This window comes from Morus notabilis, unplaced genomic scaffold, assembly GCF_000414095.1.
Source record: "Morus notabilis unplaced genomic scaffold, ASM41409v2 Scaffold1173, whole genome shotgun sequence".
In the NCBI taxonomy this organism is placed as follows: Eukaryota; Viridiplantae; Streptophyta; class Magnoliopsida; order Rosales; family Moraceae; genus Morus; species Morus notabilis.
Genome location: NW_010363664.1, coordinates 142,888 through 156,777, shown reverse-complemented (window position 1 = coordinate 156,777; position 13,890 = coordinate 142,888). Strand labels below are relative to the sequence as shown.

The 13,890-nt window shown below is 34.5% G+C and overlaps 2 protein-coding genes across 2 annotated transcripts; both read right to left on the bottom strand.

The window, feature by feature from the left end:
- Positions 1-1,043: 1,043 nt before the first annotated feature.
- LOC21388561 (malate synthase, glyoxysomal) lies at positions 1,044-5,862 on the bottom strand. The gene is made up of 4 exons (XM_010104797.2): positions 5,139-5,862; positions 4,246-4,571; positions 3,151-3,481; positions 1,044-1,883 (listed from the first exon to the last, which is right to left on the bottom strand). Exons 1-4 carry the CDS (start codon positions 5,538-5,540, stop codon positions 1,224-1,226), a joined length of 1,719 nt encoding a protein of 572 aa, XP_010103099.1. The 5' UTR covers positions 5,541-5,862; the 3' UTR covers positions 1,044-1,223.
- A 2,617-nt stretch (positions 5,863-8,479) lies between these two features.
- Positions 8,480-13,014, bottom strand: LOC21388560 (probable serine/threonine-protein kinase PBL16). Its single transcript, XM_010104796.2, has 6 exons — positions 12,383-13,014; positions 10,485-10,792; positions 10,225-10,360; positions 9,833-9,969; positions 9,248-9,371; positions 8,480-9,106 (listed from the first exon to the last, which is right to left on the bottom strand). Exons 1-6 carry the CDS (start codon positions 12,444-12,446, stop codon positions 8,706-8,708), a joined length of 1,170 nt encoding a protein of 389 aa, XP_010103098.1. The 5' UTR covers positions 12,447-13,014; the 3' UTR covers positions 8,480-8,705.
- Positions 13,015-13,890: the final 876 nt, after the last annotated feature.

Genomic DNA, 13,890 nt, shown 5'->3' with positions numbered 1-13,890 from the left:
GTAAATTTAGACAAAATTAAAGAGGCAGACTGAAAGCCTAGTTCTTTGGACCGAGCCTAACCTAAACTCCCTTGGCCGAAGATTTAGAAAAAAAAATGGCTCAACCCAATCCCGGTTAGGGGTTTTTAAAACTTTGTTCTTAAAAAAATGCGGGCCGACCTTACTCAATCAATTATGATTTTCATGTCAGATTGGACCGATCATATGCTCAACTGGACTGGCACAACCCGACTCAATTTCATGTTTTGGACGTTTTGATCAAGCCGGACAGCCTAAATTTTTAGCTCTAAGTTCAAGTCTTAGTGAATATTAATTTTTTATTTTTCAAAAGACAAGTGCATATAATGAAGTATCAAGCATCCAGAGTGAAAATGACCGGCTCCCCCTTTTTGGTTTTGTTTTTCTTCGCATGGGATTCCCATGACTGACTGTTAGCTAAGCTAAGTCAAGCTTTCTCGTACCATAGATGAAACCAAACCAGTTCATTTTTTACATGTGGCAGAATATCATGGATAGTTTGTGTGGCCTTGGTTCTTATATTGTTATATCATGAGTGACAGCATGCACGAACTTGTATTAATTATAGCTTCGCTGAATAAGAGATTCATTTATGGAGAACAACCAAAAAGTGTGAAAGGAAAATGTGACAGAAGGATAAGAGACCAAATGTTGACCACATTGGACAAGTGTAAGGTACTGATGTGAGGAGAAAATAAATAAAGAGTTAATCTCACTTTATATCTCCTCAATTCTTGGGAAATTTTCAGTTTTGACTTTAAGGATTCACACTTCTAAATTTTGATTTAGTTACACTTACCCAGGTTATTGTTACGAAAAGAAGTTTTATGTTTATTCTATTAAAAAAATCTGAGAAATTTTAGTAACTAAAAATATGTTTAAATTTAAATAGATACTTTAAGATAAATTAATCATGATTTAAACAAACTAAGTAGAGGACCGAAAAGTCGAATCGTTATGAAATCCATTTAAATTTTGGACAAGTTAACTGAGATAATGAAATAGTACTTCTCACAATCTAAAGCTTGATCAAACCTTAAAGATGTTGAGCTTTTATTCTTACAAACTGCAAGCGCAACAAAAAAGGGGCGCTCATTATTTTTCAGTGCTGCTAAAACAAAGAAGCAAACAAAAGACAGACAATACAAACATTCAATTACAAGCAGTATTGGGATTTATAAGATGGAACATTAATAATTAAAATTTCAGAGCCTAGATGATGCAAACTTCGGATAGTGCACGACAATGTTGTTATAGACATCAAGAGTGAGGAAATCATCGAGTGTTGGAGCTGTGCATTGCCTTGTGAACATCTTCCCAGCCTCCTTGAACATTCCCTTGTTGAACCTGGCTTTCCCTACTTCTCTTTCAACCCTTGCCATCTCTTCTTCAACGACTCTAAAGAAAAGCTCTTTACTGACCCTAACACCAAGCCCGTCTCCATCAAGCTCAACCCCATATCTGAGCCACTGCCAGTTCTGAACCCTGCTTATCTCAGCCGTGGCGGCGTCCTCCATGAGGTTGTAGAGAGGCACCGATCCCGACCCGGTTAGCCATGCTGCGAGGTACTGGATTCCCACCCGGGTGTTGAGTCTCAGGCCTTCCATGGTTCGCACTCCCCGCGGCCTCTGCAGGAGGTCTTCCTCGGTGAGGTTGGCGGCCTCCTCTCGCTTTGCGGTTTGGATTTGGTTGGGGGAGTTGCCCATGTTGTTGTTGAAGACTTCCAAGCAAGCTGGGATTAGTCCTGGGTGGGCTGCCCATGTCCCATCGTGTCCTGCTCTCACTTCTCTTTGTTTGTCCTTCTTCACCAGATCAAGTGCAGCCTCATTTGCAGCCGGGTCATCTTTGATTGGAATCTGAGCTGCCTGTTACAGTTGATCAACATTTTTTATTTTTATTAATCCACCCTTTATAATCATATACTAGTTATTATCGGTGTGCGATTCATTTAAAATAACAGTTATTAAATTATTTTTAAAAATATATATATATTTAAGAAGAAGAAGAAGAAGCGGAGGATAATAAGAGGTAAAAGAAATAAAGACGTGAAAAAGAAAATTAGAGCAAAAGACAAAGAAATAAGATTTTATATTATTTTGTTGTGTTTAAATTAATTCCATTTGATTTTGTTTAATTTATTTTTATTTAATTTGATGTGTTTTTATTTTATTTTAGTATAAATTTTAACTTTTATTGAAATATTTATAGTATTTTTATTTAAACAATATCAAAATTTAGTGCGAAACCGTGTTAGAATGAATAAAATTAGACTACAAATAAACTCAAAATTAATAGTAAATATAAAAAAATAATAATAATTAGTAAATAAAACCGATTTTTTTACCATCCGATGAAAAATATAAATAAATCAGATAGTCTCTTTCTCCTCTCTCCCTTTCTCTCTCTTTTCTTAGGTGGGTCCAACCACTCCCTCTCTTTCTTTCTCTCTTTTCCAAGTAGCTCTCCCACTCTTTTTCCAGAGGGGCCCACCACTCCCCAATCCCTCTCTCTTTCCCACGTAGAGTTCTCTCTCTCTCTCTGCGGGAAAGAAACAAAAAACGAAACAAAATGCACCTCCCAAGGAGGCTTCATTTCCACTGAAATGACCAAAACGCCCAAACAAAAAATAAGTGGAGTAAGAAGTTAAAGGAAAAAATGGTAAAAGCAAAAGTAAAGGGATACAGAAGGAATTTTTCAGAAGTTGAGGAACAAGAAAGACCAAACACTGTTTAAAGAACAGTAAATCAGGTGCCTCCTCACATAAAAAGCCTAACACGTATCCTCTATATTTCTGCTTAGGAAATTATTGCTATGGTCAAATTTAACATTGACTTGGCACATTCAAAATATACTATGTTGCAAGTGTCAATAATAAATCCAAAGTTTTTTTGTTTTTTTTTTAAAAAAAAAAAAATGGTCATGAAAAAATATTTTATCCGTTAAAAATTATTTTGAATTATAGTCAATACTGAAGGTTCGTTTAGTTCGTTGATTCGAATTTTTAATTCGAGTTGAGATGCGACTTTATGTGAGAGCTTTTTATTGTAGTAAAAAAATTAAATGTTATTAATTCTGAGAGTTTGAATCGGTAAAATGAACAGGACATGAATGTAAAATGAGAGTTTTACATACCATGCCGCCCATGGCATGGACGCCGCGCCTATGGCATGTCCAAATGAGGCGGTCGGAGTAACTCTTCATGAAGTGTTGAGTCATGCCGACGAGAACCCTGTCTGGCAATAGGCGGTCGGGGTGAGCCTGGAAGGTCTTGACATAGCTGAAAATGTAGTCCCACCTTCCACAGTTCAACCCAACAGAGTGGTCCCTCAGCTCATGCAGTATTTCATCCATTTGAAACGCAGCTGGAAGCGTTTCAATCAGAACAGTTGCCCTTATGCTTCCTCTCTCTATCCCTGCCATCTTCTCGGCCTTCTCAAAAATACAGTTCCATATTTTTGCTTCCCTGCCAACAATGGAATTAATAAATTTATGTCATCAATTTAACTATTGTAGCTCATCTAAATTGACTTTTCTTTCCATAAATAAACTAAAAAAAATGATTGAAGATGTTCATTTTATACTTAATCAAGTAACTGTCTGTTTCTAGAAAGTTTATGGGTTTCATTTAGAAATTGTACACTATCAAGCATGGACGGATCTAGGCAAAAATTAACATATTAGCCCCCATAAAAATTAAGAAAAACTGTTTTATTCCCCTTTAAATCTATATAAATTTTTATTATCCCCCACAAAAATAATTAAGGACAACCATTTTATGCTCTCGCAAGACACAGGTTTGGACCCCATGCAATTATTATCTCTTTCGGTCCCTAACTCCAGAGGGCCCAAAAGTTATTTTGTAATAGGGACTCGTTTAATTCGCTGATTCGAGTTTTTAATTCGAGTTAAGATATGATTTTATATGATAACTTTTTATTATAGTAAAAAAATATATGTGATTATATCTGAGAGCTTTTTACTGTAATAAAACTCGAATCGGTTAAAGGAACGGGACCTAGATAGATGGGCAATTCTGATGCCCAACTCTACTAGAGCCAAGTGGCAGTATCACTTCTAGGATAACAACGAAGTTGAAATCAATTTTTTGTTTTAACCATTCACTTGTTAGTTTTAACAAAAGGAAGCAACCTTTTTTTTAATTATTTTTATTATTTATTTTTCCATTTGGCTGCAAAAAGTATGAAGTGATTCAAGACTTGTAATCACCTTGAATGCTCCATTTTGGGAAGGTAGAAGAAAGGTCCGAACCCGCCGCCTTGGATGCGGCGGAATGCTTCATAGTTGTGGAAGAAATAGAAGCCAAAGTCCATAAGGCAGCCAGTGAGAGGCTCACCATCAACAAGTATATGAGCCTCAGGCAAGTGCCAGCCTCTGGGGCGCACAAATAGCTTGGCAGTTTGGTCATTGAGCTTGTAAACCCTGTTTCTGGCCTTGTCATGGAAGCTTATAGTCCCATTAACGGCATCCTTCAGATTTACTTGGCCTCTCATAAGGTTTTCCCAGCTTGGTGAAAGTGCATCCTCAAAGTCAGCCTGCCGAATTAGCCAATCAATTAATAATTTATTAACTTTTCATTTTCTATAATTTAATGTCAAAATATTTTAAAAGTCTAATGTTTTAGATTTTGTTAATTTTGTAGATTTTTTTTATTATTTTGATATGATTTTGACCTGATATAATGTTGAGAAACATGTAGCGAGATATTCTACTGAAGATAAGCAAACAGGTGAAAGCTTACAATGTTATTTCACCGTTCTTGTTACTGCGCTGTTTTAATTTTCTTCCCAAAATTAAAAGGCACAACGAACAAAAATACTAATTAACCACGTTGCTATAACAATTAAATTTTAGTGTTGTCTAATAATAGCCTACGTCTTAATTAAAAAGTTGGAAACAATTGAAGAGCTTCGGTTGGACCACATAAGAAAGTGATGGGTCATATAAACTTGATACTCATGACTAAGCATCTATAACATATGTTTGTCGTGAAAATATGAAAAAGTAAAAAAAAATATGTCTGACCAATTAATACTAGAATTTACTTTAATATTACCAGTAAGCTAAATTTGCAACTAAAATAACAATTATATATTCATTACCATGAAAACTTTAGCTCCGGAGTTGAGTGCATTAATAATCATCTTCCGCTCAACCGGGCCGGTGATCTCCACCTTCCGGTCCGCCACGGCAGGCGGCACCGCGGCGCAGACCCAGTCACCTTCTCTAATGTACTTGGTGGCCGGATCGAACCCCGGCAGCGCCCCGTCATTGTACCTCCTCTTGGCCTCCTTCCTGCACTCCAGCGCATACCTAATCCTGTTCCTGAACTCCCTCTGCAGCTCCGCCACAAACTGCACCGCCTCCCTCGTCAGTATCCTCGCAAACTCCCCGTCGTACCGCCCCCGAATCTCGACCCCTTCCGGCACATCATACCCCTGCACGCCCACCTGCCGCCTCCCTCCTGGCGTGGTTCCATATGTTCCGAATCCTTCCATGATCATTTTTCTTCGGGCGTCTCTCTAGTAAACTAGTAGTATATATTAGAAATAATATATAATATCAAACATATATATTGCGTATATATATATATATATATGAAGATGTTATTGAATATATAGAAGGTGGTGATCGTTTTAGCTCAAGGTTTTTTCTTTTTTTTTTTTTCTTGAATTTTTTAAGGGGTGAATTAAAGTATTACGAAAGAGAAGCAAGTGGATAGATAGGTACGTGAAGCGTTATCGTTATGGGCTAAAGACGCAGGCGGTGCATGGCTTTATGTGCGTGAGAGTTATCAGCTGTGACGTTATATACTTATATGATATGATATATATATATATATATATATGTATATATATGGCTGTGTGTGTGAGTAGATATTAGAAGGATGGGATAAGGGGAATTGATGTCTTGATGTTTGTGCCTGCCTCGGGAGTTGCAGCTTCGTTGGGATATCGTGGATGCATAGAACTCTTGAGCCGTGGCATTTGCACTAACAGGGACAGTTGTTCATTCCTATAAATTATGTCGGATAAAGCTATGGTGATCCTAACCCTTAGTGCTTCATTTAACGGCTTAGATGATTATTTATGGGTATATTAATTAGGCCTCGTTCATTTCACCGATTCGAGTTTTTAGTTTTAGGTTTTTACAGTAAAAAGCTCTTAGAAAATGTCACATCAACTTTTTCTGCTACAGTGAAAAGCTCTCAGAAAATGTCACATCTCAACTCGAATTAAAAACTCGAATCCCCGAAGTGAAAAAATACGTGACTAGAAGATTTAATTAATAAAAAATAAAAAATCCCTGTTCACATTAGTGTTGATCTTCTCCCTTTGAATCTGTAATTTCAGCTTCAATCTTCCACCTTTTATTTGCTCGTCAAATCGTTAGTATTTTTTTTTTTTTTGGGAAAAAATCAATTTAGTATCTTATGTTATAACAAAACATTTCGTTGATATCATGTGTTTTTAATAATATTAAACCGACACATTCACTTTTAAAAAAATAAATTCTTTTAAGTACCTAAAACTGATTTTTAGGACATAAAATATCCATTCTACTTTTTTATTAATTAATAATAAACTAGTAATTTAAAAAAAATTCTGAAAATATATTAAAACATTTAAAAATTAAAATGTTTTTAGAAAACATTTTTAAAATTATTAGTTTCTATTTAATTAATAAAAAGGAAAAATTAGTTTCAAGGTACCAAAAAAATATTTCTTTAAAAGTAAAGGTATTGTTTTAGTATTATTAAAGACTCTGAGTACCAGCGAGATGTTTTACTACAACAAAGAGCACTAAAATGATTTATCTTTTTTTTATCATGTAAGAACCAAGAAAACCTCTTTTTAATTGTCGTAGCTAAGATCTGAAAAATTTGTTAAAAAGAGAGGCTAAAAACAAACGAAACATTGTTGTATGAATATGTATGTGTGTGTGTATGTATATGTGTGTATATATGTGTAGATATATATTCAATCCACTTATGTCCATATAAAATTTAAAGAAAGAAAAAAAATTACAAATGTATCATAAAAAGAAAGAGAAAGAAGAATATTATGAAAAGAACAAGGAAAAAATATTATGAATAGCAGTATGGTATCTCCTTTTCTTTTTATAAGATAGAGATGACAGCTAAGAAAATGAAATTAGTAAAATAACCTTATTTAATTTTTATACTGAGTGACCAAGAGGCATTGGAGAAGACTCCTTTATCTTTCATAGGAACACTTCGTATCAAACGAGGCTCCTCTAAATATAATTCTGTTTTGTGACTTTTGATTTGAATCAGAAAACGAATGATCACTGAGACATCATTAAATTCCAACACAGAAAATATTAAACATTAGTAACTGAAATAAGTATTAGTATATTAAAAAAAAAAAACTATGGAATACAAATATTACCTCATATCTAATTCATCTACATCTATTTCTTGTGTTGCTTTAGCCTTGTCTTCTTTCTGGGCACTACAACAAAAACGTTCATTAATGTCAGTCAAAAACAATTGTTAAAGATACTTTGACATAGGTTTTGTAACGTTGTGGAAGGCGTGACGTTTGCGTGTTGATCACGCTTCAATTTGTAGTATAACTCAATAAATTGCGTCTGACACCAGAGGATCCAACACAAATGTTAGCCTGTTTAGTTGAAAGATTCATTCTCTGATTCGAATCATGATTCATAGTTCACTATAATATTTTCTCTCATAAAAAATACACGTAAATTAAAAATGATTTTAATCTCATACTTCTAATCCATGAATCAAACGGGATCGTGATTCGAGTCATTTTTGTATCGCCATATTCCAGTTACTTATTTTTAAGATTTTACAACAGTTTTAAGGTTACCTAAGAATCTGGATACAATTGATGGAAAATACAAATTTGTTATGGGATAACTTTATACCAAAAGACAGAAGCGTCGTATCATATGACACTTCCTCTTTTGCACTCCTTCATCTATAGACAATGCTTACATTTCGAATCACATGTTTAGAATTGGGCGTCAATAAAAGAGAGCACTTTAAAACATAAAATAAGTTGAATTTTATCTAATAACCACATCTCCGGACAATCCTCTCTTACTACCAATCGACAACGACACGAAACATTCTAAAAACTTTTGCTTCCTTTGTTGTGATCTCTTTCTCAAACACTAGATTTGTACACCCTGAACTTCTCTCACTAAATAAGAATGGAGTATTTCCTAATGTTCTCGTCTCAGAAAATATGTAGAGACTAATATAAATCATTGGCAGTGGCCTGGCAAGAAGCGTACTGTTCTTTGTTACACTCATCTTTAGTTTCATAGTTTCTATTTCAGCCAAATGACATGTTTTCTCTTAATTATTGCAGGTCAACATTCTTTTTTTTTTTTTTTTTTTTGACAATTGAGTAATGTTTCCAAGTCTAAACAAAAGATATGTTATGTTCCCATATATCATTATCACCTATGCCCAGATGCTTACTAACATTCTACTACAGTACCTGTCATTTATGTTTGATCTTTACGTATTGTTACAGTATCCCAATAGCTAGTTCTCACCAAAACCATGTACTTGTACCCAGGGAAAAAAGTTGGGAAAAAAAAATGTTTTTCTTGTTTCAAATACACAAAAGAAAACCTATATACTATTGAAAAGAAATCAGTGGCAATGGCAATTAGTAGAGCTTTATATCATCTTTCATTTTAACTTCAGCAACTGGGCCCTGGGCAGTAATCACAGTTATGGTACTTTTCTCATCAGAAACTTCCCCAGTGACCTGAAGAGGCTCCAAGGAATCTACTATGTCTCTCATCAGAGGCCTCGCCTTCGGGTTTCGGTTCAAGCAATGATAAGCTAGCATGGCTGCCTTGTGAACTCCTTTGATGGGATAATCTCCTTCCAGTCTTGGATCTATGATGTTGAGTAACTTCTTCTTCTCTTTAAGCAAGGGAAGAGCCCAATCGGTGAGGTTTTGCTCCCGCGCCGGTCGCAACTTGTCTAACGACTTTCTTCCTGTTAAAAGCTCAAGAAGAACAACACCATAGCTGTATACATCACTTCTAGGAGTTAAATGGCCTGCCAAATAAAAAAGAAGAAGAAGCATTATGATTGTTGTTCGAAAGCCACGCTAAAGTATGAAAATGTCGTGTTAGCTCATTATGAACTTAGGGAGGCCATTCTGATGGAAAAAAAGTGAGCTTGAATTATGAAACATACCTGTCATGATATATTCGGGTGCAGCATAGCCATATGTCCCCATTATGCGTGTAGAAACGTGAGATTTGTCACCCTCCGGCCCGTCTTTCGCTAGGCCAAAGTCAGACAGCTTTACATTATAGTCCTGTTTCAAGTACGCAAAAGAATTTTAAGCTCAAGCAAAAAAAAATCATAATAAAAAGTTGAACAGAAACAACATGAAATAAGGATACTAAAATTTCACTTCTTTTGTCACTTCATTCGAAAATCTTTATCACATCATTCGATTGATCCATAAAATCTTGGGACCAATTCATTAACGCAAGTACAGTTTCTGTTCAAAATGATGATCCAAATTAAAATAAGCGCAACCAACATTGCTGTTGCCATTTTCCAAGTCTGTACAGTGAACAGAAGAAATAAACAAGACTTCTTTTTCCACTCAGGATATTTCTTTTATGGCTATTTATAATATCAATCGCTACGTAACTTTTTTATTGTTTGTACAAGTAAACTTATGAGTCTTCGAGCAATGTCAAAAAACGAGTTTCATCCAAATGTTCATTAGTTTGCCATATCTTAGAAAAGGCTAAGAGAGCTACAAACCTGGTCCAGAAGAATATTGGATGTTTTAAAATCGCGATAAATGACGGGTTTCTCAGCTTCATGAAGAAAGGCAAGCCCCTTTGCAGCACCAAATGCAATCTTCATTCTTATGGACCATGGCATAGGGAGCAACACTCCTGGAAAAATGGAGTAAATAATATGCATATGAAAAATCCTAAAGATCTTAGAAATGACCCATGAAAAGCCACAAGTAACTTTTAACACAACAAATTTTAGAACTTCTGATGTTTCTAGATAAATTTCTGAATCATTTGTATGTCTTTCAAATACCACCCATCCCATTATCATTAAATATGAACATACAAATTATATAAGAAACAAAATTTGCAAAACAAACTAGATTGAAATAAAACTAAATCAAAAATACTTACTTGAAAATAAATTATTTTCGACACTGCCACGAGCCATGTACTCATATATCAGCACCCGGTGCTCGCCCTCACAGCAATACCCAATCAGCTTAACCAAATTTGGATGTGAAAGCTGCCCCAAAAATATAACTTCTGCCTAGAAACACACAAAGCTGTAACTGAATACAGGATAACTTACTAACTTATTTACAAAGAAAAGAAGCTATACTTCTAGCATCTTAATGTTGTTATTAATTTAGGTTGTTTAGAACACAAGTTACCAGCCATTCTCTATGTCCTTGATGACTGTTATCACCATCATGAACTTTTACAGCCACCGGAAGTGGTTTAAGTCCTTCTCGTAAGCCCTCAGTTATGAACCCTTTGTAGACACTACCAAATCCTCCACCGCCCAACATCCGATCCGGCCTAAAATTGTCAGTCATTTGCTTTAGCTCATTGAAGGTGAATGCGATTAGTGGATTCGCCGCAGAATCGCGGCGTAAGCTCTCAACTTCCTCGGGATTTGATGGTAACTTTTTGACTTCCTTCCTAGGCTTCACTGAGGGACTCTGGTCCTTTGGAGACTCTGGAAAGCATGATGAGAGGACAAACAATCACTTGGCAAATCTAGCCAACTATATTGATGAACACTTGCATCTCTTTTCTTATGTAAAAAGGGAAAAATCTTCTAATGTAAAAAACAAAAAATATATATAAGCTTTATGGCTTCAATATTGCATTGAGGTAAAATTATCTCCATGAAAAGACAATGCAGTAAAGCTCATGAATTTTTATATCATATTTATCCACACACACACACACAAAGTCTTCATGAACTGCAGATGTTAACGTAAAATTACCTCTAAGAACCACGTTTAGTAGAAAAGCAAAGAAGATAAAAATGATGCCTTAAAAATTGCAATAACATATAATTAGCTTTGTGAAAAAAAATAAATAAAAATCAGTAAGCTTATGAATATCTTAAAAACATTTTTTTTTTTTTTTTAAAAAGTCAAAAAAGAGAACAGGAAAAAAGGCTTCATGAACTTCTGAAATTAACATGTACCTCTAAGAAGTAAGAACCAAATTTAGTACCATGTAGTCAACAGTTACTCAATTAGTAATTTGAACTTTGTTAAAATAAAAATCTGAACCAATTACTAAAAATGCACCTAAAGCTCTACTAGTTTAAAGCAATAAAAAGATCAGTGTGATTTCTTTCTATTTTAAATTGAATGAAATTGGAGGGTCCATCAAAAAAATCCTAAGATAACTTTTTTTTTTTTGCTGGTTAAATCCTAAGATATTTTATTCTTAATAAAGAATTATACCAAAAAGAGAGAGAGAGAAACGGACAAACTCTTTAACCTATGATCTTGGACCCATATGAACCGTGACAAAGCTAAAAGATGAAAAAAGTATATAACTAAATCTCAATAAAAAGAAACATGAAAAGGCATAAAATTAAATTATACAGAAAGTAATGAAAAAAGTTGACTTTGAAGGAAAGGATATTTGGTTGCACCAAATGGAAACTAATATTGAGATAAGAATCAGCGCACTACTCAGAGGCTTGGCACATAAAGGAGAGTAAATGGACCACCTTGACCTTCATGAGTGGCAAAAATTCAAAAAAACCCAATCATAAAAAAATAAAATAAAAATAAAATAAAAATTCAAAACCTTCTTTTAACAAAAAATTGTATCCTTTGGATTCCTTTGGTCACATAAGAATAGGATGAGAATCTAAAGAAACTTTTGCGAAATCTAAGAAGTTACTTCACTTAAATGTCAACAAAGAAACAGTGAACAAGCAGGGGAAACGGATCGTCAAAAGAACTATATTTATATTTTTCTGGACTAAGATACCAAAAAAACTTACGTTTCTTCAACGATAATCTCACTAACATGAATAGATCATTATGTAATTTTAGCCTATTGTACAAAGAAGTAAGAGACAAGTAATTCACCGATCATGCAAGAGGGCAAAAATAGAGAAAAACAGAACATATTCACTTGGATCCGAAAACTATTCTCAATATTTATACTCAAAAGAAAGAACCCAAAAAAAAACAAAAAAACAAACCCATGTGTAAAATCCTTCGTTTCAAAAAGCCCATTAATGGAAGTGAAAATCATGCGATGAAAAAGTGTAAAACTTGATGAACAAACCAACCTGATTTTGCATTGGAAGATACTCTGTAAATGGAAGGTTCTCTTCTGCAACAGCAGTTCCCCATTACTCCAAAGACCCAAAAGGCAAATCCAAAAACACAAAAGCAAAGCCCCTTTAGCAGCTACTCATAACTGAACAGATAGCAAAAGATAGAAGAAAACAGGAAAAAACAACTTCCATTTAAAAAAAAAAAAAGAAGAAAGCTCTGGTTTTCTCTTTTCTTTGAAGCAGAGTCTTAGTGGGAAATGGAGAGAAATGGAACTGTTTCTCTTGGGGCGCAAATAGTGGTGAGAAAGAGAGAGATTCTTTGATGGCAATGATGGGTTTAGGATATGGGAGGAGTTGAGGTGGGCAGTGGTTCTTGGCTATGGCGGAAGTGGGGCCCACAAGAAGTCCAGAATTTGTTGTTTTTTTTTTTTTTTTTTTGGTTGATGTTTGTGTTTCGGTTCAAATGTTGCTTTGTGGCCTTTCTTGCCTTTGTAATTTTTTTCTTTGGTAGTGCGCCATAGAAGGTGCCTAGCATTTTCATCCCCACCAGTACCTTTCCATCATTCTCCTTTCTCACACATATACACTCACTCTCTCTCTCTCTCTCTCTCTATATATATATATGTGTATATATATACTCTGTCTTTGTCTCTCTATCTATGTTCTCTCTCTCTCTCTCTTCTTGGCCTAGAGGCTGCGCCTATCTTTGGTTTTGTACTAGCTAATTGCTGAAAGCTTGCCATTCCAACAACCTTACCTAACATTCATTTTATTTGGAAAATTTATTGCTAATATCAATGTTATACCACCAAAAGTTGATACTGTGCTAGTACTCGTATATACGTATAGTAGTATTAATACTTATTTAAGAAAAAAAAAAATGACCCCAAACAATGAATGGAGAGTAATTTCTAATGAAAACACTCAAGAGAAAAAAATGTGTACAAAGATTCAACGACGGAAATCAAATAGGTACACTAAGGCCTCGTTCACTTTGTATATTCCAGTTTTCAATTTGAGTTGAGATATGACATTTTTTTAGAGCTTTTCACTGTAACAGAAAAAGTTAGATGTGACATTTTCTGAGAACTTTTTACTATAGAAACCTAAAACTGAAAACTCCAATCGGTGAAATGAACGAAGCCTAAATTTTAAACATATAAGGTCTCGTTCATTTCACCGATTTGAGTTTTTAGTTCTAAGTTTTTACAGTTAAAAATTTTTTAAAAATGTAACATCTAACTTTTTCTGATACAATTAAAAACTCTTAAAAAATATCACATCTCAACTCGAATATGCGAAACGAACTAAGCCTAAATGACTCTTTTAACAATACTTTTATAATAAATAGAAAATTCCGGTTGAGCGGGTTAAAAAAAAAAAGAAACAGTGAGACCACCCACTATACCGCCTAGCCCTAAAAAAAAAAAAAAAAAAAAAAAAAAAAAAAAAAAAAAAAAAAACTTAATATTACATATAGATGATGTGAAATTACTCTTAGGTTAAATTTTCAAGCATCA